Source organism: Cimex lectularius, unplaced genomic scaffold, assembly GCF_000648675.2.
Source record: "Cimex lectularius strain Harlan isolate CLEC.00 unplaced genomic scaffold, Clec_2.1 scaffold21, whole genome shotgun sequence".
In the NCBI taxonomy this organism is placed as follows: domain Eukaryota; kingdom Metazoa; phylum Arthropoda; class Insecta; order Hemiptera; family Cimicidae; genus Cimex; species Cimex lectularius.
The window spans coordinates 2,994,469-3,017,508 of record NW_019392671.1 but is presented as its reverse complement, the minus strand read 5'-3'; the positions used below and the strand labels follow the sequence as shown (position 1 = coordinate 3,017,508).

General features: G+C 36.3%; 1 protein-coding gene across 1 annotated transcript; it reads left to right on the top strand.

Annotated features, from left to right (window-relative positions):
• The first annotated feature begins 1,483 nt into the window (after nucleotides 1-1,483).
• Nucleotides 1,484-16,941, top strand: LOC106670786 (aminoacylase-1-like). The gene is made up of 9 exons (XM_014401377.2): nucleotides 1,484-1,738; nucleotides 8,887-9,056; nucleotides 9,116-9,287; nucleotides 10,603-10,749; nucleotides 10,807-10,994; nucleotides 14,019-14,120; nucleotides 14,176-14,303; nucleotides 14,357-14,417; nucleotides 16,403-16,941. The coding sequence occupies exons 1-9, from the start codon at nucleotides 1,540-1,542 to the stop codon at nucleotides 16,544-16,546; spliced, it is 1,311 nt and encodes a 436-aa protein (XP_014256863.1). The 5' UTR covers nucleotides 1,484-1,539; the 3' UTR covers nucleotides 16,547-16,941.
• The last annotated feature ends 6,099 nt before the right edge of the window (nucleotides 16,942-23,040 follow it).

The window sequence follows — 23,040 nt, the reverse complement described above, 5'->3', positions numbered from 1 at the left end:
GATGTAACCACCTGGAAGAGAACGTTTTTGCCTTCTGGTCTATGGAGTGGAAATAAAGTATTTTGGTAAAGAACTGGGCTCTTTTTTAAATTATAATTATATATTTTTTAACTCTATTTGACCTGATTTTTCAATTGACTTGAAACGGACACGGATATCTTTTTTTGGATCAGCCTGGACCAGCTCTAGAGAATACGGCGAGACCAGGCGGACCCTTCCGGTTAAATGGTTAATTTACAAAATCCCACACAGCCCATGGAAAAGAATTCGGTATTTTTTTAGCCAATTGAACTAACTACACATTTTGTAATTAGGAAGGCCTGGAGAATTTTTTTTTAAAAAAGAAATAATAAAAAAATTGGGTCTGCAGTTTTTTTACTTGATTTTAGAGATCTGTACTGATTTGAAATGGTCACCAATTCTTTTTGGGTCCGCCTGGACCAGCTTGAGATGGGAATGCGGCGAGAACAGACGGACCCTCTGGCTTAAATGGTTAATATTCAAAATCCCGCTGGTTAACATTATACTCTTCGTTAAAGAAATTCGGCTTCTCGACAAACATCGAAAGGTCCACGAGGAAAGAAACTTCGGTTTACTGAGAAGACACGATACTCATGACTTTGTGTCTGACATGAACTAACCAACCTCGGTGAATAACCTTCGGGTCTGACTCAATCCCGCAAACATTCTTTACATCATATCATATATATGATGACAGTCATATCTTCTCAACAGAGTAAAGTTAGAACTCAGGAAAGCATAGATACCATATGGTATGGAGGTATCAGATGACTACTCCAAAACAAACGAAGGAACCTGATCGGGTGTTTTCTGATGAAACACTTAGCAATTTATTTGCATAGCATAGTAGCTTGCATTTCTCAAAATCCTTCCTGATAACCTAGGGGACTCAGGACTTCCCTTCATGTAGCTTTGATTTAGACAAAAACCTTCTCTCACTGCCTTATACACCAAAAAATAGACAGCTTCGATTTCCTGCATACTAAATCGTGCTTTCCTGAAAAATAGAAGCTACTTTCGGAAAAACCAATCCTGATACTAAGAACAAGGGGTTCCATTAAAAAGCAGGAGCTTAGTTTCTGAAAACCGTACCTGATACACTAGCAACTCAGATCTTCCCTTGAAGTAAACCCATTCTGTCATACCAGAAGGTTTATTTGAATCTTCGACTTGAAAGGGTGGATTTTCCGAAAATCCAGTGATATCCTGCTACCCTAGTATCCCTTGGACAGGATTAGGGTGGAAACGTATGACACAACTTTCATACGAAAGGTAAGGAGCTTTGGCTTCCTTTGACATCATGATACCACTAATCAACTTCAAGTAGTAGCTTCCAATTTTTTAAAACGTTCAGATCGCAAGTTTTACGCATCGTCGTTCGTCTTCGAATTTCGGAGGGAAAATCTCCCGCGACTCATTGCGCCTGCGCTCGCGCCTGCCCGTCACCAGGTTCCGTATCGATCGATCCTTTTGGGAATTTCCGTCCGGGGATTGTCAGCACTGGTCCGAGCCGCTTATATGGCAACGTTTTGTAGCCCCGGTAAGGAGAACAAGCAGAGCGGAGGTGAGACCTGTCCCAAGAAGACGTCGACGAAGAGGCTGCCAACGGACAAGCTGGCGATTAACGAGGACGACGAGAAGATGACGGAGCACGTCGCCGTCAAGAACTTCAGAGAGTACCTCAGGATACCCTCGGTCCAGCCCAATGTCAATTACGGTCAGTCAGATTTTTCCATACATTTTCACCAAAAAATAATAAAATAAAATAAATAAAAAATAAAATATATGATGCAAACCAGACCTGGCATAATAAAAATAAAAAATAAGAAAAAAAACAGTATAACGACCAAAAGGTACACACAAAAAGACAATAATTGACAACTGTTGAGCCATTGATTGTCAGCTTAGTCTCGCTATGTCCGTGTCAAGAGGTGTCACCTTGCCCCAGCAGTGTAACAACCCGCAACCGCAACCGAGACCCGTGTCTTCCTGCATAATTGTCAATTTGATTATGGTGCAATACCGGCTTTGGGTCTGTTTAGTTTCGCTGTTTTTACTTTTTTCTTATTCTTTACGAAGCAGACCATTACTCCATAAACTGATCTGGAAGGTTTTCCGGCTTTTGAGGGCGAACCGTACAAAAATCTTGAGGTTTCTTCAATCCCGTTGGTCTCTCTCTTTCTTTTATGACCAATGAATGGCCCAAAACCAGAAAACGCCACGTTTTCCCTTCCTGACAATGGCCAAAATTTGTGATCATGTGATGATGACCTTTTGGGTGCGGTAGATCTCATAGTTTTCTTTTTTAGGGAAGAAAACAAGTGGCCAATAAAACTGGGTTATTTTGGCAACAGCGGGTCCGCCCGGTCACGCTTTTTTGTAACTAAATCATGTTCGAACAGAAAACCGTACAATCCCTGGTTCCTTTTGGTCCGACACATCTCATTTAAAAAAAAAACTAATGACCTCTCGACTGAGTAGTTTTTTTAGTTAAAACCTAGGTCCGTATCGTCTCGCTGTTTAAAACGAGTACAAATCTGACCTTCGACCCTAGAAGTCACATAGAATAACCTTACACTCCTGGTTAAAACCGTTGGGACCACCTAGTCTCGCTCCCTTTTTAAAAGATTCGTACAAGAACTATGAACTGAAACATATTCGCACTTTGTCCGTGCGCTATCGCTTTATCACATCGTGATAAAACTTCGTCGATACATCCAAATATGGTTGGATGGCTAACACAGCCAAGTCGAACGCCTTGAATGATCCCTTGTGACCGCCTGGAAACGCTATTTCCGATTAAAATTGTTTGCTCTGATCCAACAAATAATTGGGGTGTTTCGAAAAAAAAAATTAATAAAATAAAATTGTCCTGGCGCCGTACGTCCTCGCTAGGCGTCGGAACGAAGCACAAAACCTGATATTTTCCGTTTTTTTATTGTTATTACCTATAACTTATTAATTTACTATGTACTTTTATTTCAATCAGGTATGATCATCATTCCAGTAACTGGAGGTTTCGATTTTTTATTTGCCTTGAAATAAATAAAAATTGCCTAAGCATTTGGACTAAAAACCAAACAAATGTAGCCTGAAAACACGGTTTTACAGAGATCTTTCTGAAAATGCGCCATCCCTTTTACAAAAAAAAAATTAAAATAAACAGAACTTTCAGTCGTAAATGTAAACACCTCTTTTAAGATAAGAAGCATAAAACATTGGAGATTATCGGGCCAGATAAGATCTGAGGCGGTATGAAAACAATACTTTCTCATTTTCCTTTACTTATAAAGGTATAAAAGAATTAACATTTATTCATTATTATTATATTTAAAACTTTCGACGTGGAAAATAAGAAATCGAAACCTTTTCATTTTTTAAAAATAAATTATAGGAACTATCTCGTGTTCAGACACACCAGATATTTAAAATTTGAGAGATAGTGAATATTGATAATTTATTTTCGCACTTAACAAACAAAAATAAATTATCAATAACGATAAATAATTCTGTACTTATGTGAGTCGATCGGGGCAATAGATATAGTCATTATTAATTTCATTCGTTTTGTAAAGAAATGAAGTTATATAAACAGTTATTTTATCGATTGACAAACAGTAACTATTGACAAGCATCGATATATATACCGACCGACAATGTATCGATTGACGAATCAATTTATCAGTGTGAAAATATCGATTACCTGACATCGATATAAAAACTTCAACTGTGAAACATAGATGGCAACTTCGATATAATAACATCGATATATACCGACTGGCAATTTAAAAGTATCGATTGACGAATCTATTTATCAGTGTCAACGATAGATATAAAATGTGTCAAATATTCAAGTGAAAATGTACACCGACAAACATCGGTGTTTTTATCGATTGGCAAACAACGATGTACATCGACTGAACGACACTGTGAAAAAGATCGATTAACTAACATCGATATAAAAAATTCTGCTGCGAAACGTCGATAGCATTTTCGCTTGACAAAAACATGCGTATATACCGACTGTCGATGTATCCAGTAACAAATCGATTTATCGTCAACTATCGATATAAAATGTGTCAAATATTCACGTGAAAATGTACATCGACAAACATCGGTGTTTTTATCGATTGGCAAACAACGATGTACATCGACTGAACGACAGTGTGAAAAAGATCGGTTAGCTAACATCGATATAAAAAATTCTGCTGCGAAACATCGATAGCATTTTAGGTTGACAAAAACATGCGTATATACCGACTGTCAATGTATCCATTAACAAATCGATTTATCGTCAACTATCGATATAAAATGTGTCAAATATTCACGTGAAAATATATATCGACAAACATCGCTGTTTTTATCGATTGACAAACAGCAAAAAGATCGATTAGCTGACATCGATCTAAAAAATTCTTCTGAGAAACATCGATATAAACTTCGATTGACCAACATCAATGCATATCGATTGACAAATATTCACTCGAGAATATCGATTAACAAATATCGATACCACCGATAGATAAATGACCAACATCGATTGAGTTGTATGTCGATGTCGTCGATAGTCAACTATCGGTATAAAAATATATATATCGATTGTATATTTGAATCAACGTCGTCTTTTAACTATCGTTGACAAACAATCGATTGCTAAACATTTCGACTTGCAAACATCGATCTGAAAATATCGATTGATGGGTTTTGTATACTTTTTATAGTATCGATACCAACTAATAGTTTCGATATCAACTAATAGTTGGTATCGCTTTAAAACTGGCACATGGTTTTTCCAAATTTTCTTCTAGCGGTTTTAAAATTTATGCTGTTGTGCAACCGTGTTTGACTATAGACTTAAATAATAAAAGTCTGGAAGGCATGTAAACAACAAAATAGAGTAAACAACAATAAATTACCAGGAAGAAACATTGTGTACTTTAACACAGATAAAACTAGGAAAAATAGTCAACAAGAAAAATTGTTCGAGTTTATCGCCTGTCAGTATAAAAAAATCGGCGCCCCTGGTGTATTAAAATAATATGTATGAATTTTTTTTTTAATATAAAAGGAATATTGTGCTGTAGGGTAGAGAAGGAACAAAATCAAAAAGGTTCGAAGTTCCGTCGAGGTTGCAGCGAGGCAGGACGGATCCAATGAAGTTCAAGACATTTGATTTTTATGTCAGGTTACAAGGCTCTTTATAACAAATTTAGAATAAACTGACAATTTTTAGTCAAGCTCCTTCATGTAGTAGCATCGTGATATCATTTGCTTTAGACCAATTTCAAACGAGCTCCTGTTCATTGTTTTCCCCTGTACGAAAACCGACGGATTTTGAACAAGAGCTCGTTTTTTTAAGTTTCAGCTGTAATAATTAATTGCTACTTCAATTTTGTTTTTGTTTATTCAAATCCTGACGGTGATCTTCCAGTGACAGCGAGGATAGGCGGGCCAAAATGATCGCTAACGACCAAATCTACAAGACTTTTTCTTGGGGTTTGTTCAATGGCCATTATTAGTATGAACCTGACGGATAACCGAGAACCTTACTAATTGTTCTTGTTTGTTTTTATATGATACTGTTACTTAGGAGCTTCAATATCCAAGGTTATATATATAATTATTATTATTATTATTTTTTTTTTTTTTTTAATATGATCGGGAGCTTTAGAATCACGTGATTTCCTCCAAATTTTTATAAATCGATTCTGGTGATATACTATATAGGATACTATGGAAAAGCTTTTAATATCTTTTATTGGATCTCGATACCTTAGAAGCTCCTTTAGATATTATCTGCTTTTGTTATCCTGCGCTCTTTTCTTTTCATTCTTTATTTACTGTATCCTGATACGTTAGGAGCACGTTCCTTGATTTTTTTTTAGATTAGATTTTTGTCAAACTTTCATATGATTCTATTACTACTTAGGAGCTTTATTATCTACGGTTTGTTTGTTTTTAAATAACGATCATGATACCTCAAGAGCTAATCAAAATCACAGGAATCCCTTTTTTATAAATCCATCCTGGTGATTATAGGAGCTTTTAAGATCTTTTATGGGATAGATACCTTAGAAGGTCCTACAAATTTGTTAAATCCTGTTTCTACGTGCGCTCTTTTATTTTTATTTCTTTTTTTACTGTTATCGTGATACTTTAGGAGCACCCTTATTTTGACTTTTAGTTTAGATTTTTTTCTAAATGTTTTTATATGATCTTGTTATTTATAAGCTTCTCTATCCAGGGTTTGATTTTGTTTGGATATGATCCTGATACCGAGAGCTCTAGAATCACGGGAGTTCTTCCAAATTTTTATAAATCCTGATGATTGCTATATAGGAGCTTTTAAGATATTTTATTGGATCCTCGATACCTTAGAAGCTCCTTCAGGTTTTTTTTTTGTTAAAACTTGGCTCCATATGCGCTATTTTTTCCCTGTATATATATATTTTGACTTCGGAACCTGTCAACAGCAGGTTATCGAAATATTGCATCCTAAACGAACCGGCTTCGAGTAGAAATAAACTTTTTAGGTGGGAAGCGGTCTTTTAATAGATCCACTTGGGACCAGGACGAGACCAATTAACGTCCAACGCGCAGTTCACTCATATCCGGGAACCCCCCTTCGTCACAACTGTTTTGTTTATCCGAGGCGTTAAATTAAAAAATAATAAAATAATAAACTACCTAAGGCCGCATTGCATAACCTTCGATGGCCCACTAGTCACCGTTAATGGCAGAGGGCAATGCACGTCTCTTGATCGATCCCCCAGTGAGATATCCATTGCAAACTTCGCCCTCTCGGGGGTGGCACTCGGTCGACGCTCTGCTGCAAAGTAACGTCCGCATCGGCCGTTCAATGAACCCCCCCAGCCGACGATGGTGGAAAGGTCGTGATCGACAGACCTACCAGACAATCCACACTGGAAAAGTTTCAGCTTAAGTTGGAACGTCAACCAGTCACGCATTGTCATCAAGACTCGAGCTTGTCACCCGGACTGTATGCCATGCCCTCAAAATCCTGATTAATCAACGATAAATAAACGAACCTGAAATTTTGGGATTCCTTCTGATACTTAGCGTACGACAGTAAAGTTATGCTCCAGATTGATAATATCCTCGTGATTTAGATGCTCTGTTGGGATTAAAAGCCTGATACCATATTATATTGAGGTTGGGAGTTAGGTATCACCAAGTGGGAAGGGAGTAGGACAAGGGGGCCCTTATCACCGCTGTTATTTAACATAAGTGATAAGTGATTTTAGATTGATTGGTGAAAAATTAATGGGATATTGGTATCAAAGTTTGGTTCGTTGGGGTATGAGGACGTTCTGGTAATAGGCGCGCCTACGATGGGGTTGCAGAATGTTGATGAATCCAGCTGTTGGAGGAGTATTGAGATTTTTTTTACACTTAAGTGACCAACAATGGTCCATGGCTGTATTTGCCACATTACGTTCCCAATGGTTTGGGGTTTGCTAGGAGTTTGCGCTTTTCCTTATCGAACGAAATAGAAATTAGCTACTACAGTGATGGTGAAGAAGGCAAAGGTCTGTTTAAATCCTGTTACCTCACAAGCTCCTGTAAATTTTTTGTTCAATCTTTCGATTTCTCTTTTTTTTCCTGTTTCTTCATTTTGAATCTAATATATCTATAGAATAAGGATTATTCTGCTGTTCTATTAACGTAATAAAAGTTCTAGATTTTTTGTACAGAAATTCTGATACTATAGGAGCTCCCGTGGATTATTTTTATTGGATCCTGTTACCAAAAGAGCTCCTATAAAAAATCGTTTTTATCCTAACATTGGAGCTCTGTTTTTAATTTGATTTGAAACCATTATCTTTTATCTTTATGTATACCATTCCCTGGTAGCTGGCAAAACCACATATTTTAGATTTTCTGATGAAATTTACAGAAATTCTGATACTGTAGGAGCTCCAGTGGATTATTTCTATTGGATCGTTACCAAAAGAGCTCCTATAAAAAATCGTTTTTATCCTAACATTGGAGCTCTGTTTTTAATTTTAATTGAAACCTTTATCTTTTACCTTTATGTATACCATTCCCTGGTAGCTGGCAAAACCACATATTTTAGATTTTCTGATGAAATTTACAGAAATTCTGATATTAGGAGCTCCAGTGGATTATTCTTATTGGATCCTGTTACCAAAAGAGCTCCTATAAAAAATCGTTTTTATCCTAACATAGGAGCACTGTTTTTAATTTGAAATGAAACCCTTATCTTTTATCTTTGTGTATACCATGCCCTGGTAGCTGACAAAACCAAATATTTTAGATTTTCTAATGAAATTTACAGAAATTCTGATATTATAGGAGCTCCAGTGGATTATTTTTATTGGATCCTGTTACCAAAAAGAGCTCCTACAAAAAAATCGTTTTTATCCTAACAATGGATCTCTTTTTTGAATTGGGATTGAAACCCTTGATCAATGAACTCTTTTATCTTTATGTTTATGTATACAGGGTGTATTGTTTACCATGCCCTGGTAGCCGACAAATCCATTATTTTAGATTTTCTGATGAAATCTCTATACCGTCGATCAATATAACCCTAATCTATTCTGAGATTTGAGGAGGTCCTGGTCTTTGCTACTGACACGTGGTTCAATTAACTTTGATGTAAGCTATCGAATTTCAAACCTAAAAGGCGATTTGTACACTGAATATTATTTACTACCAAAAAAAGTTAAGCTATGCATTTTGTAACGTGTAGAATGAAACAAGAATAGGAGCCCCGGTAAACCCATAAATCCTGTTCACCTCTGCCTGAAGGACCGCAAAAATTTTATATATAGATGGCCTTAAAAATGCTTGATGTTTTATTATTTATATTTATTTCAGACGGTTGCGTCGACTTTTTGAAGAGGCAGGCTAAAGCCTTGGACCTTCCGGTGCGGGTGTTCGTACCGACGCCGGCCAAGCCCGTCGTCATCATAACGTGGCTGGGGCTCGAACCGAGCCTGCCTTCGCTCTTGCTCAACTCCCACATGGACGTCGTTCCCGTCTTTCCCGTGGGTATTTTATCACTAGAAAACGACCGTACGGGGAAAATAACGTTTTGCCTTTACAGGAGAAATGGACCCACGATCCTTTCGGGGCGGAGAAGGACGCCAACGGCAACATCTACGCGAGGGGGGCGCAAGACATGAAGTGCGTCGGGATCCAGTACATCGAAGCGGTTCGCAGGCTCAAGGAGTCGGGTGTACGGCTCAGGAGGACGATCCACATGTCGTTTGTGCCAGGTAAGAAAAAGAGCGAGGCGTTTTTTATTCTAAAACCTATCCTACTGAATATGATAAGGGATTTAACTTTTCTAAAAATTCCCACTTGGGGGTTGACATCCAAATTTGTGAGAAAGAAACACGAATAACAAAGTCAAGTTTATGATTAAGCATAATAAAATTTAAGGTCGTAAATGCAAGCTGTGAGCTCTCCACTGGATAATGAACCAATCCTGATATCTTTCGGACTAGAGCGTTTCGAATTCGGAAAGATATTAGGATATTAGGATCTTAGGAACTTAAAACTGAACTGAGTGACGACCTCGAGTTCCTAGCCGAGGCTTCTAGGTCGAGCTCCTCAAAGAAAATCATAATTTAGAACATTTTTGGACGGTCTCGAGCTTTTGTGATAATCTACGTCAAGCTCCTAACAGAAAATCCTGATACTTATCGAAAATATAAGTTCATATCGGAAAAAACCTTAAAATACCGAACGAAGCCCGTGCTCCTGTGACCACATGGGCCGAGCTCCTTACCGAAAAATCTACTTACATCCTCATATCCTTAGATAGTTAGGTGGATTATTAAATTCTTAAATAAGAACTAAATTAAGCTCTTGTGAGAATAGGTGACTCAAGACGTTCTTTACTGCAAATCTTGAAAAATTAGATATATTTCAAAAATGACAGGTTCAAAAAAATCGGAAAGTGTCAGGATAATCCATAAATCACAAGTAATTATAATCTACACAATCATCTTGAGCAGTTCGATAATTTGTTAAATCGGAAAAGTATCAGGAATCCGAACAAAGCCCAGAGCTCCTGTGACCACATGGGCCGATCTCCTTACCGAAAAATCTACTTGCATCCTCATATCCTTAGTTAGGTGGATTATTAAATTCTTAAATAAGAACTAAATTAAGCTCTTGTGAGAATAGGTGACTCAAGACGTTCTGTACTGCAAATCTTCAAAAATGTAGATATATTTCAAAAATGACAGGAATAAAATTGTCGGAAAGTATCAGGATCTTAAATCGAGCTTAAGATGGAGCTCCTCTAAAACAACTTGCAGTTATGAGTTTTCCTTATACCGTTTGATAATGTGCGTCCAGTCTAAGGAGACCTGGGTCCAACCTTATAAAAATCCTGTGTATATCCTAATACTTTCCGACAGAAAGTGAAGTGCTAAGTATGAATTCAGCCAGCAAGCTCCTGGAAACTCCTTTTCGTGCGAATCCTGATACTTTCATAAGAAATCTGAAGCATATGGAGCTCCTTAGTTCTGAATCAAGAAGATACTTCATAATTTTTAATAAGTTTTTTTTATCTAATCATAGACGAGGAGATTGGAGGTGAAGACGGCATGGGTAAATGGGTACTCACCGACGATTTCCGCAGCCTCAACGTCGGATGCGCCCTGGACGAGGGTATGGCCAGCGTCGACGAGACGTACTTGCTCTTCTACGGCGAACGGTCCATATGGCGTGAGTATTCCTAGGGTCGAAACAGTTCCGATTATCAGCTTTGGTTTCTTTGCTTAGAGGTGCACATCCACTGCCAGGGCACCCCGGGCCACGGATCGCTTCTCCTCCCCGAGACTGCCGGCGAGAAGATGAGGCGTGTCGTCGATGCGTTCATGGACCTGAGGGCGACCGAGAAAAAGAAGCTGGAGACCAACCCCAAGCTGACAATCGGCGATGTAACGACGATCAACCTCACGAGAGTAAAGGTATAACAAAAAACTGACCGATTCATTTCCAAGCAAAATAATTAAAATGAAACTTTTTTAAAAAAATCACCTCACGTTGCATTATTTTTGTTTTAATGGACGATATACAAAGGGGAGACACATTAAGCTCATTGATTTTTATTTGAAAACAATATTTTTGCCATTAAAAAGTAAGGTTCATTTCATCCAACAAACAGAAAATTATTGTTTATTTATTTGAAAAAAAAAAATATTGAGAATTTATTTTTTATTATTTTATTTGTTATGGTTTAACAATTTATTTTTTATTATTTTATTTGTTATGGTTTAACAATTTATTTTTTATTATTTTATTTTTCAAGAAGAAAAAGAGACACGCTAAGACTTTTGGACGCTATTCTTTTACGTTTTATCTTGTTTCGTTTAGTTTTTAATTATCGAATTTTTGGTTTCTTTTGAAAAATTTGCTTTTTGCACAAAGTGGCCACGGTCATTTTTAAAAGTATTCCACGTCGAAAAAAATCACGTTATGCTATCCTGAAATGGTTGAGAATGCACCAGGCCTGGGAAGAAAGATATTCTGCATCCTGATACTCAAAGGTGGTCTGAACAATTTCACGGGCTCGTACATCCTGGTAATATTTACGAGGGGCTCGAGAAAAGCTCGTTTTGGACCGATACATATCGATAATTTACCAGAAAGAAAGAGCTCGAGAAATGACTTGAGTTGATGCATACTTCTACCAGGAGCTCGAAAAGGTCCTGATATTTCTGACAGGTTTTCGAAAAGGCATTTGGTTGTTAAATCCTGATATTTGTAGAATGAGCTTATATAATTAATTTTGGGTCGCAACTCCTGTAAATAAAATGTTGACAGGACCTCGAGAGAAATGTCTGACCTGATGCATCCTGACACTTCTGGCGAGGTTGTGTTTTGCGTCGTTACTACTGTTGGCAGGAGCTCGAGAAATGTCTTGAGTTGATTCATCCTTACACTTCTATCAGGAGCTCGAAAAAATTGGATGAGACATGAGACACCCTGACATTGCAGGCAGGATTTCAAAAAGACATTTGGGTGTTAAAAATCCTGGTATCTGCTTGCATTTAATAACAGTTGGACAAAATGTTACAAATAATTTCGCAGGAGCTCGATAAATGTCTTGATGCATCCTGATACGTCTGACGAAAACTCGAGCAAGTTTTGGGTCATTACAGGATGTGAATATTGTCAGGAGTTCTAGAAATGTCTGATTTTAATGCATGCTGATACTTCTGGTTCGAGAATATGGCTAAGTGACCAAAACGTCCTCATGCTTCTTGCAGTATCTATGGATATTGACATTTTTTCATCCTGATATTGCTTACAGGAGCAAGAGGTCAGTACGTTAGAAATTGACTTTCTCGGCCTTCTTGATTTAAGCGTTTCTAACAAAGCCTTCTTTGAAAACGCCAAAAAAATATATGAAAATGTATTCCAAGAAAACGAGAAAGGTGTATTAAGCGTCGTCCAAGGCGATTAAAAAAATATTTTTGAAAGTTTTACCGGGCTGCATATTTATTTTGTTGCGCCACTTGTAACACGACAGAACCCTACTTCGTCATCATCCGCTCGTTTTTGATTAGTTCGAAAAAAATTTAGAATATTCAAAACTAGGATTTTTTTTTTAATCTATGAAACTGAAATTGCGTACATTTTGTCATTTCTGAAAAAAAATGTAATAAAGAAATTGTGGAGGTGGCATCAGGACGAATTCCGAATTGGATTTCATCCTAATACAACCAGAAAACGGGCGACTGCAAATAAATAATGTATTAGTAAACTAGAAATTAATGGTTAATAAATTAGGGCTAAAGTCAACCGTATCCTTGTTTCGTAAACCCTCAACAATTTCTCACATCCTGATATTTTTTATACTGTTATCAATGACATTTCCAAAACAAGTCACATCCAAATATTTTTGGAAAAGTTTGTGCTTTCCGAAAGCCTCACGTAACCTCTCACATCCTGATAGTTTTATTCGCCATGCAGCTGAAAATCAATCGTAGGAGCTCCTTATTTCTTAAACCCCCCACAATTTTCCACACCCCTGGTATTTTTAACCATCAAAAAACCTACGAGCTCTCGGTTACTATATGGCTTTTCAAAACAAGTCTCATCCTGATATTTTCGGGAAAAATTTGTGCCTCTCGTCACTTCTCAAAAAATGGCGTAGGAGGTAGGCTTTCTGTGCGCCCTTGATCACCCCAGAGCCCGAGTGCTTTTTCAACCAGCCTTCATAATACGGGATCGACTTTGAAGAGAGAAAAAACCTACGAAATATAAAACGGGCCAATGGTGTTTTATTGTTTTTAAGGGGACCAAACCACCCCTAAAATAAAGAATTTGTGTCTTTGCAAATTTAATTCAATTCTCAAATGTTACATGTCTATCGTTAGCGAAGGTATGTAAACATTTTTAAATACATTTTCTTTCTTCTTAAATGTTTTTTGGGGAGAGAGTTAAAAAGGGGAGATTTATTCTTTTTTTGTTCCAATTTTTACCTTTAAAAAAAATTCAGATAAACTGATAAAAATTAAAAAAAAGGATTTCTTGGTGTCTCGTTTTTTAGATATTGTGACAAGATAGACAATTTTTATTTTGGTTTTTTTAGTGTTTTTTCGTTTTATTGGTTAACTGAACATTTTTCCCTTGGACATTAAACACATTTTTTGGGGTTGTTGGTTTATAGATTTGCATGTTTTTGTTTTATTTGTAGTTAGGACTTTCCTCACTGCTGCGGTCTTGAATTGCAGTAGATGAGGAGCCCCCACTAGTATCCCTTTTAGTGTATTTTTTTAAATTAATTAAAATTAAATTAATGAAAAGAAATGTCTGCTTTCATCGATGCGACCTGCCCTGCTTTAACCCAGGGTGAGGCCGTTTTTACTAATGTAGTCTTTTCCTTGTTTTCCTGTTGTACCGTGGACTGACGAACTGGATGAAAAAAAAATTAATTAATTTAAAAAAATTATTTGAAAAAAAAATTTGACTCAATCGTGAGAAAGGGAGGCGTCCAGAACAACGTCGTACCTCCGGAATTGGTCGTCGGGTTCGACTGCAGGCTCTCGCCGACCACGGACCTCCAATCCTTTGAAAAATGGATACTAGTAAGTAATTAAAAAATTAAAAATTAAAAATAAATTAACTGGAATAATTTTTAAGGACGTGTGCGAAAAGGCGGGCAAAGGTGTCTATCCGGAGTTCCAGCAGAAACAGAACGCAAAAGCTCTTACGAGGCTCGACAAGACAAACCCGTACTGGGTCGTTTTCAAAAAAGAATGTGATAAACTGTAAGTCGAACCCCCTCCCATAAAACAACAACAACTACTCGATTTTTTTTCAGAGGTTTGAAATTGAGAGAGGCAATCTTCCCAGGTGGCACCGATAGCAGGTTCGTCCGCGATGTAAGTACAAAAAACTATCTAATGACCTAACTACTACTACAAACTTGACACCCAAGACTGCCCAAACACTCACAGTTGAGAAATTATGTTAATTTCTATCTAGTATGAACAAACCTGAACACTCACATGGCCTCCGACCATCTTCCATCGTCTGTAACATCTTTGTACGGATTAGAAACACCTAATCTCTAAACCGTGTCATTAATAACCATCACATTTAAATATTATTGATCAATAATGATAAATATGGCCAAATACGATAGAACTCCTACACCATCTGGGCACTTGCCACATCCAATAATTTAGAACTGGTGTGGATCTATTCACAAAGACATTGATATGAAATCAGTATGGATAGCGTCGATAGGGTGCTATATCGCCATTTGATCCCATGGCGTTTCATGATCCGAACGTGATTAGTAAAATTCAATGGACTATCATTCATGAGGGACACTTATGGAAGTTTTCCGAGGTCGAATGTACAAAACCGACCATCGGTTGACAATGTACAATAATATGTAGGTTAAAATTCAAACTATGATTAAATAAACTATGGACCCAACTAGCGAAACCGTGATGGTACAAAACACTAGAGCTGATATGAAACGAAGTGAGGGGGTTATGAAATTGGTTCATCAGCCGAACTAGGTTATACCTTGGTTTCACGCTTACAAAAATCTGTTATCTCAATAACTATGGATGTTACGCCAGGGCAAAACACCTTTAGTTATAGTTCAAAAAGTTGTTGATTATAGTAGGAAATTAAGAATTACTAGCAACAAAACACTATCGGATGTAGCGAGGTAGGTTAAAACGATGTTACAGTTACAGTCTGACACAACATCTTTAGTTATAAGGGAAATCTCGCCTGCCTAGAGATTTTATCTCGTAATGTGAAAGAAATTAAACATTTACTTTATAATCAAGACAGGTTATTAAATGTTTTTAAATTTGTTATGAAATCTTTAAAAAACGAATACGTTATCCACCTAGGTTTCACGTAACACCATTAGTTATTTGGCTTACTCGGAAGATTATGTTATCTTAAAAGATTTAAAAAAAAAGACGCCTTCGTTATTAGGATATGACGTTTTTCTAAAAGACAACAGCTTGGTAGGTTACAAACTGCTATCTCTTAGAGCATTTTCTCATAATGTATTCTTAGTATTGGCAAGTTATATGCTGTGAAAAAAAATAAATTAGCTATAATATCCGCTATGTTATTACATATTGAAATTGGAAAGTTATGATGGTTATCTCGTACAGTAAATTTTATTTGAACCAACATGGTTACTAGTTAACAAGTTGTTATGTTAAAAGGTGGCTTATCTCGAAATCAAGATTTTGAGGTTAAATAGAAAGATTATGAGCAATAACCTCTAGGGTTAAGGTTTGTAAGCGCAAGCGCAACTAGTAAAATGGCGCCATCTTGGAAGATTATGATCAGTTTTCCAAGGTAAAAGCAGGTTATGCCCTTGGTTTGATCTGGCATGTTATCTGGTGTAATGAATTAGTGAAACCATGGAAGGAAAGAAATTTTGATTTTTTAGAGATTTCATATTGGTCTGATCCAATGCCATTAGTAAAGATGTCTCCACATTGGAAGGTTATAAGCTTTTATCTAGGAATTCCTTGTTTTATCAAATGGCTTTAGTAGGTGCCATTGTTAGAACTGAAGAAGTTTACGTCTGATTTGATCAGAAACTACTAGATTGTTAAAGGAAGGTTGTTAAATGTTTAAATGTGAAGGTAATGTGATGTTACTATCTCAGAGGGTTCGCGTTTGTTATCGAACGCCATTATTAGAAGTGCATCACCTTGGAAGGTTAAGAGCAGTTGTCGCAAAGATTCCGTTAGTAAGAGGGCAACATATTTGAAGATTATGAGCAGTTATCTTTTCGTGATGCCAGGTTATGTTCTGAAGCGCCTTCTTATATGGATTGTGTACATCAATATGATGGATGTTTTAAAACTTTTTTTTTCAGCTTGGAATTCCAGCATTCGGCTTTTCGCCAATGAACAAGACGCCCGTCCTCCTCCACGACCACGACGAGTTCCTCTCAGAGTCAACATTCCTCACAGGTCTCGACATTTACACGAAACTGATCCCCGCCCTGGCCAACTCCTGACATCCGGAGGCCGGTGTCGACCCGGCCGGCCTTCAACAACAGCCGAAGAGGAGGCGGCTCGCCGAGCCGACCATCCTCAACAACATAAAAAGGAACAGCTAGTATAGGAAGGAGCGGGGCCGGACGGACCCACGACCGGGAAAACGGCCGGTCGGACGTCGACGGTTTTTCAACATCACGCGCAGCTTTCTATTCGTGAGTCGAACGATAAAATACAGGCCCAGTTTCCAGATGTTCCGGAGTCAAAATTTTAGTCCGCACAGTCTCGCTGTTTACACCCCCCACCCACACCCCCATCATCAAACCCTTAACCCAAACCTTCACATGATTGTCGGGAAATGAGTCGCATGTCTAGCTAGAGGGTCGTTAAAAAAAACACGTTTTAACAGGGGACACACATGATTAGATTAAACTAAATTAATATCACTAAGTAGGATTTTTTCTGTTTAAAAAATTGTCTAAAAAATATCAAAAAAAAAATTTTTTTTCGGACAAAAATTTTAATATTCTGTTAAATATTTCAAATTTTATTATCATAATAAAGAAGAATATATTTTGTTCTCATTTTGTGCTATTTTGTTTTATATAAAAAAACAAAAACCTACAAAAAAAGTTTGTACTGTTGTTCCTTTTTGTTTGATTTTCCTTTCGAAGTTGTTCTCTTCGGCTGTTGTGGCTTGGTGGTCATTTAATTAATTAATAAAAAAAATTAAAAAATTATTAACAACAAAAAATCGGGTGTATTTTCTATACACGATTAGTAAAATGATAAATATTATAACTAATTAAAAAAAATATTAAAACAAAAAATCAAATTTATATTGTAATAAATAATATAAAGATGTTTAATTTGTGTTTTATTTCTGAGACCCCCCTTAAAAAGGTTAGGTTACACTTCAGAAACTGTTACAACAGGACGAGGTTTCACGATCATATTGGCATGACTGTAATCTAACAATTGACGTTGGAACCAGAAGTTGGAGGTTGCACGATGGGACTGTTATATCATAATCTTCAGGTCCTTAAAAATAATCGAGGTTACACTTAAAAGACTGTTATCCTACGATAATCATAAAACTTTAATAACACACAGCTTGTGGAAAGACAAACAAAAAGGAAAAACCAAAGAAATGGCAGAGAGTACACTTAGAGACAGCTCACGGGTGTTGGAGGTTGCACAGTGGCTGTATAATAATCATCGACAAAAATATGTTTCAGGTTATAGTTTAAGACTATTATAACGAGAATAAGTGGAGTTTTCAACGTATATTACTGATATATCAACTTCATCATTAGTGTCCTCAGTGAAATGGTTGAGGTTACACTTTAAGAAGTTAGTTTGATAGCCTAAAACGATAAGTTGGAGGTTGTAAAAATGGATTGTTAAATCATCATCATGAGTGAAAACTTAGCAAAATGGTTGAGGTTACACTTTAATACGGCTCTTACGTTTGATAAGAATAAAACAAGAAATTATAGGTGGAAACAATGGACTGGTATTTATCCAGTCCATCATCATCATGAGTGACCACTAAAATGGTTAAGGTTACACTTTGACACTGTTATCTCTGAATTGTATAAGTACTTCAGAAAAGGTTTATTAACCTTAAACTTGACTTTTAAAAATTTTCGTTGCTAAAGAGACGAGGGGTTAAACGTACGATGGAAGAGGGTAATTTCTTCCATATATATTTGATGTTTTGAGGTTCACTGTTATCTCACATGTTTAAAATGTTTCAGGAAAGTGGGTTGAGGGTTTTTTATATGAATTATGAATAAACTATGATAAAATTTTGAATCTTACTGTTATTACAATAAGAACCCATTTTAACCCAAATTGTTATAACGTCTTAAAACAGATAGTTGAGGTTACACTTTCTTACTGTTATATCACAGTAAGAAGGCATAACCTTGCCAAATGAGCGAAGGGCAAGAACGCACACTTTCGGATTTTTATATCATTATGGTCAGTAAGTGCTTCCACGAGAATTGTTGAGGTTATAGTTTGAACCTGTTGACCCATGCTATCTGAGATACATTAGGGATATCGTAAGTTAATTTCGTCCAATTTAAACTATTTTATGGACTGTTCAATCACAAGCGTAAGATCTTAAGATACTTCGTAGAGGTTATAGTTATGACTATCCAAGTGTCTTAAGACTGATTGTGGTTACTGCAGCTGTTATCTCAATTGTAATAAGCTTACGAAAAGTGGATGATGGTGAGTCTTAGAAATAAAGACGTAAGTGATGAGGTTATACTGTTGTACGGTAGCGACCGTACTAGTTTGAGATAACCCCTGTCAACACAGCTCACTAATTCAGTTTAGTGGCTGGTTAAGGTTATAATTTAGAACTGTTACCATCCGATGGCAAAGGTGATATTATTAATGAAGACATAAATAAATGTATTGAGAAAGCTGGTTGAGGTTACAATACTGTACGTTATACCAGTTACCACTTACGACCAAAATACCTTAAGATAGATGGTAAAGGTTATTTATGGAGTCTTATCTTAAGATATATGGTTGAGGTTATTCTTGATTTCTCGCTGTTGACGGTTATTACTGTCCCATGTTAGGGCATTGGTTGAACCATTTTATTACCGGTAGCTTTGTATTTTCCACTAAGGTTAAAAGAACTTAAGCATCTGAACAATAAATACCTATCATTCTGTGCTGTAAATGTATTTTGCGTGCTGCCAACACTAAAAGGACAACGATGTAGTTTATACGATAAATGGTTGAATAAGGTTATAAACAGTTGAGGTTACTCGTTCAACGACGAGTAGATTTAAGAAAAGTATTTGAATTTTTCTTTTTTAACAAACTGTGAAGTTCAACAGAGAGCCCTACTTTCAAAAGGGACTTCTTAAGGATGGAGGTTATAGTACGGTTAAACGGAGGCTATGACCTTGTTTATACCACTAGTTTAAAGTTAATAAAATTGCTTTCTCATCTAATGTTTCGCATATTAGGGCGATGGTAAAATTTACATTTATAGGCCGAAATATAAATAAGACTTATCTTGGATGAGGTTATACTTTGTCTTATTATAGAGTTGACATAACCTTTTAGTCGAAGGTTATTATTTTAGGTCTTCACTGTCGAAGCCAAGGTTTGTTCAAGCCAACAAAGATAAGATTACACTTGTTGACCTGTTACATGTTATTGCACTGGTTTAACGAGATTATTATTTATTGGACATGTTATTGCAAAATTACAGGTATATATATTTGCCAATTAAGTTTGAAAGAACGTAAAATATCATCTAAACAATAAATGCCTTTCATTCTGCGCTGTAAAGATAAAAATGGAGTAAGGTTATACGGCCATTGGTTGGACGAGATTATAAACAGTTGAGGTTACTCGGTCAACCATTGGTCTGTAGATTGAAGACAAGTTTTTAAGTTTCTTCTCTTTTGAAGAATTGTTAGGTTGAGCAGTCTAGCCCAGCTTTCAAGTGACATATTACGTTGGAGGTTATAGTACGGTTAACTGGAAATTATGTCCTTGTTTATAGAAACTAGTTTAAAGTTATAACATCGTTCACTCATCTAATTAATGTTTCACATATTAGGCGAGCCGGACAAACACGATTTTAATCGATATTTGACCGATAGGTTACGACTTTGTTATATCAAATGGATGTTAGGTTAGGCGTAACACCAACCGCTGTAACCCCTCTAAAACTACATTTTTAAAAATAAATTAGCAAATAGTGATTCATCCAAAAAAAAAGGTTCGAAAATAATCTGTTGATACGCCGACCAACAAAGTTCAGATGTCAATAGGAAATAACAGGCAAGTAATAATTTGAATATTCAATAAAGAAAAATTGTACGTAAACGGAACGTGTTTGTTTCTAAAAGATTTCTGAAATAAACATTCAAAACCACAGCGAAACAACCCGCCTAAGTCGGATAGCTTACGCATAATCTGGCCGAGGTGGAAGGTTATTGATCGAGGATCACCGAACAATTTCGGTAATAACAGTTTACGTACAAACGTTCCATCTTAACATAGCCTGTCGAACCGTAAACCCACATTAAGGTGGTCGAGTCAATATTTTTATTTTGAACAAATGTAACCTTAGTTTGATAGGTTTATGTTTCTATGATTATGGTTGTGCGTCATAAACTTTTCAAGGTCCGTATTCCAGATGGCTTTTGTTGTAATGTTACTATTGTAAACGTTACTGTTACGTTGTACAATACTCAATGTGATGTGTCAACACGTACCTTCCATGACAGGTATTTTACATACATTCTATATGAGAGGTTATGTTTATCAAGAGTTATCTCGATTAAACGTAGCCTCCCAGATGCACACGGGCATTTCTGTCTTTACCTAGGTAAAGAGGTTTACGTACAGGTTAGTTAGGTTAGGTTGAACAATTATAAGCTGGTTAAAACATTTAGTTTTCTTTTCAAGCGTATTATATAGCAAGATTTTTATTTCAGCTTATGACTAATCCGTGCCTTATGTGAAAAGAACCTTTTTTTTATACGTAAAAAAAGCCTCGTGAGGAATGATAATTTCTACCACAACCTGCGCTCCAAATTTAACTTATGACCATGTAACCCGGCCACGCGTAAACTCAGCCAACTTATTACAAATGGGCAGGCTATGGTCTTGTCTTTTTTATTTTTAATAGAAGTCCACCATCCCTAACCATCCCTTAACCATTTATATAAGACACCATGAATTCATCATTCTATTTTGATACGGAATTTTTCCTCTTTATAATCAAGTTCACTTTTTGAATTTATATGGCAGGGTACGCAAGATATAGGCTATCAAGGCTATGCTACTGTTAAATAAAATTTTGAAGCTTATACAGTCACTAAGTTGATTTGTTGATAATTCACTTGTGAAAATAAACGGACGGACTACGTGATGATTTTCGTAAGGTTACGTTCTGCCACCATAACCTGGCCAAACGTAACCTACGGCTGTTATACGTGTTGAACTGCTACCCCGCACTTTGTAAGGTTACAGAATTATATCTCGTATAGTAATCAACTGATTGGACGTCCTTTATTGCACCTATTTAATAGATAGGCTTTTTTTTACAAGCATTATAATTCATACTTATAACTTGGCTTAACATAACCTACCGGTAGGTAGGTCAGGCAATGTTAAGCATGACGGGTTGTCAGCCTTGTTGAAGGTGAGGAGTAAAATACGTTATGCACTAAGGTCATCATTTCATTTTGATTTGGCTTTTAACTATTTTCAATTTTCATTGCGTGTTATTTAATTTTTATGTTCTGAATTATTACCTGACTGTAACCTACTCTAGTTACGTCAGGAAGTTTTGGCCGTAAATGTTGAAAGTTCATAAAACTGGTTGAACTCTTCGGTTACGTCTAGACACGTTGTCTTGTACGAATGGTTATGCGTATAATTGTAACCTGGCTAAACGTAACCTTTTACATATTTTTGAAAGCTGATTTTTTTTTAATTTTTTCATTTCAATCGTACATTTTCTCTTTACCAAGGCTAGCTACAGATGCTCGGCGTAACCTCTCAGTACAGCTGCGATAAGGTTATGTTGGAAAGTTATACTTGAAATCACAAGCTGTGCTGTTAGGAAATAGTTTAGTTAGAAGTTCACTATTAGATTGAGATTCATCTGTATGCGATACTCATTACAAAATAATAATTATCACAATTATAAATTATGATAGAAATATATATAATGTACAGGTTAAGTTACGAGTTAGATGATTTTGGCAATTAGTAACCTAACCAAATGCAACCTCCAGTATTGTGCCTACACCTGTAGTTGATGTAGATTTATCAATCATTTCGTGTTGCAGGTTAGTTTAAGACGATTTCCAAACCACGACCATAATACCATAACCTGTTATTAACATGTCCTAGCATGTTATGATTTTATGTTTAAAGAAAAATTGCTTTATTCTTAACCTGATAGAATGCAACTTTTCGTTTGCCGGTATGCGCAGGTTATTTCTTTATTCGATTTTTTAATAATAAACCTTTTTCAAGGTTGTAAGTTAGGACTGATCCTTAACCAGACTAAACGCAACCTCCCTTTTTAACGCGCATAGGCATGTTACATCTGATTGTGTTGCAGGTTACTCACACGTAACAAGTCAGGTTATGTTCATTTTGAGCAACGAAAACTGATATGCAATTGTTTTCAATCGTTTCGGATCCGGTGGGCCTTGGGATCAAATCAAAATTCCTACTGTTCACTATGTAAAAATTAAAAATAAATCGGCTTTGTTTTTGTTCATTTCCAGTTTTTTACAAAAAATTAAAGCAGAAAGAAGACGAAATTTTCGAAAAATTGAAAAATTTAAGAACGTCCAAGAAAACAGCACTATTGTGATTTTTTTCTTATTTCGATCGTTTTTTCAGCACTAATAGGTCAGAAGGGCCCGGAGTACACAATACACTTCTGTGGGAATCGGGCATCATTAAAAAACTTGTATATATAATTAAAAAAATTTATTGTGCTTAAAAA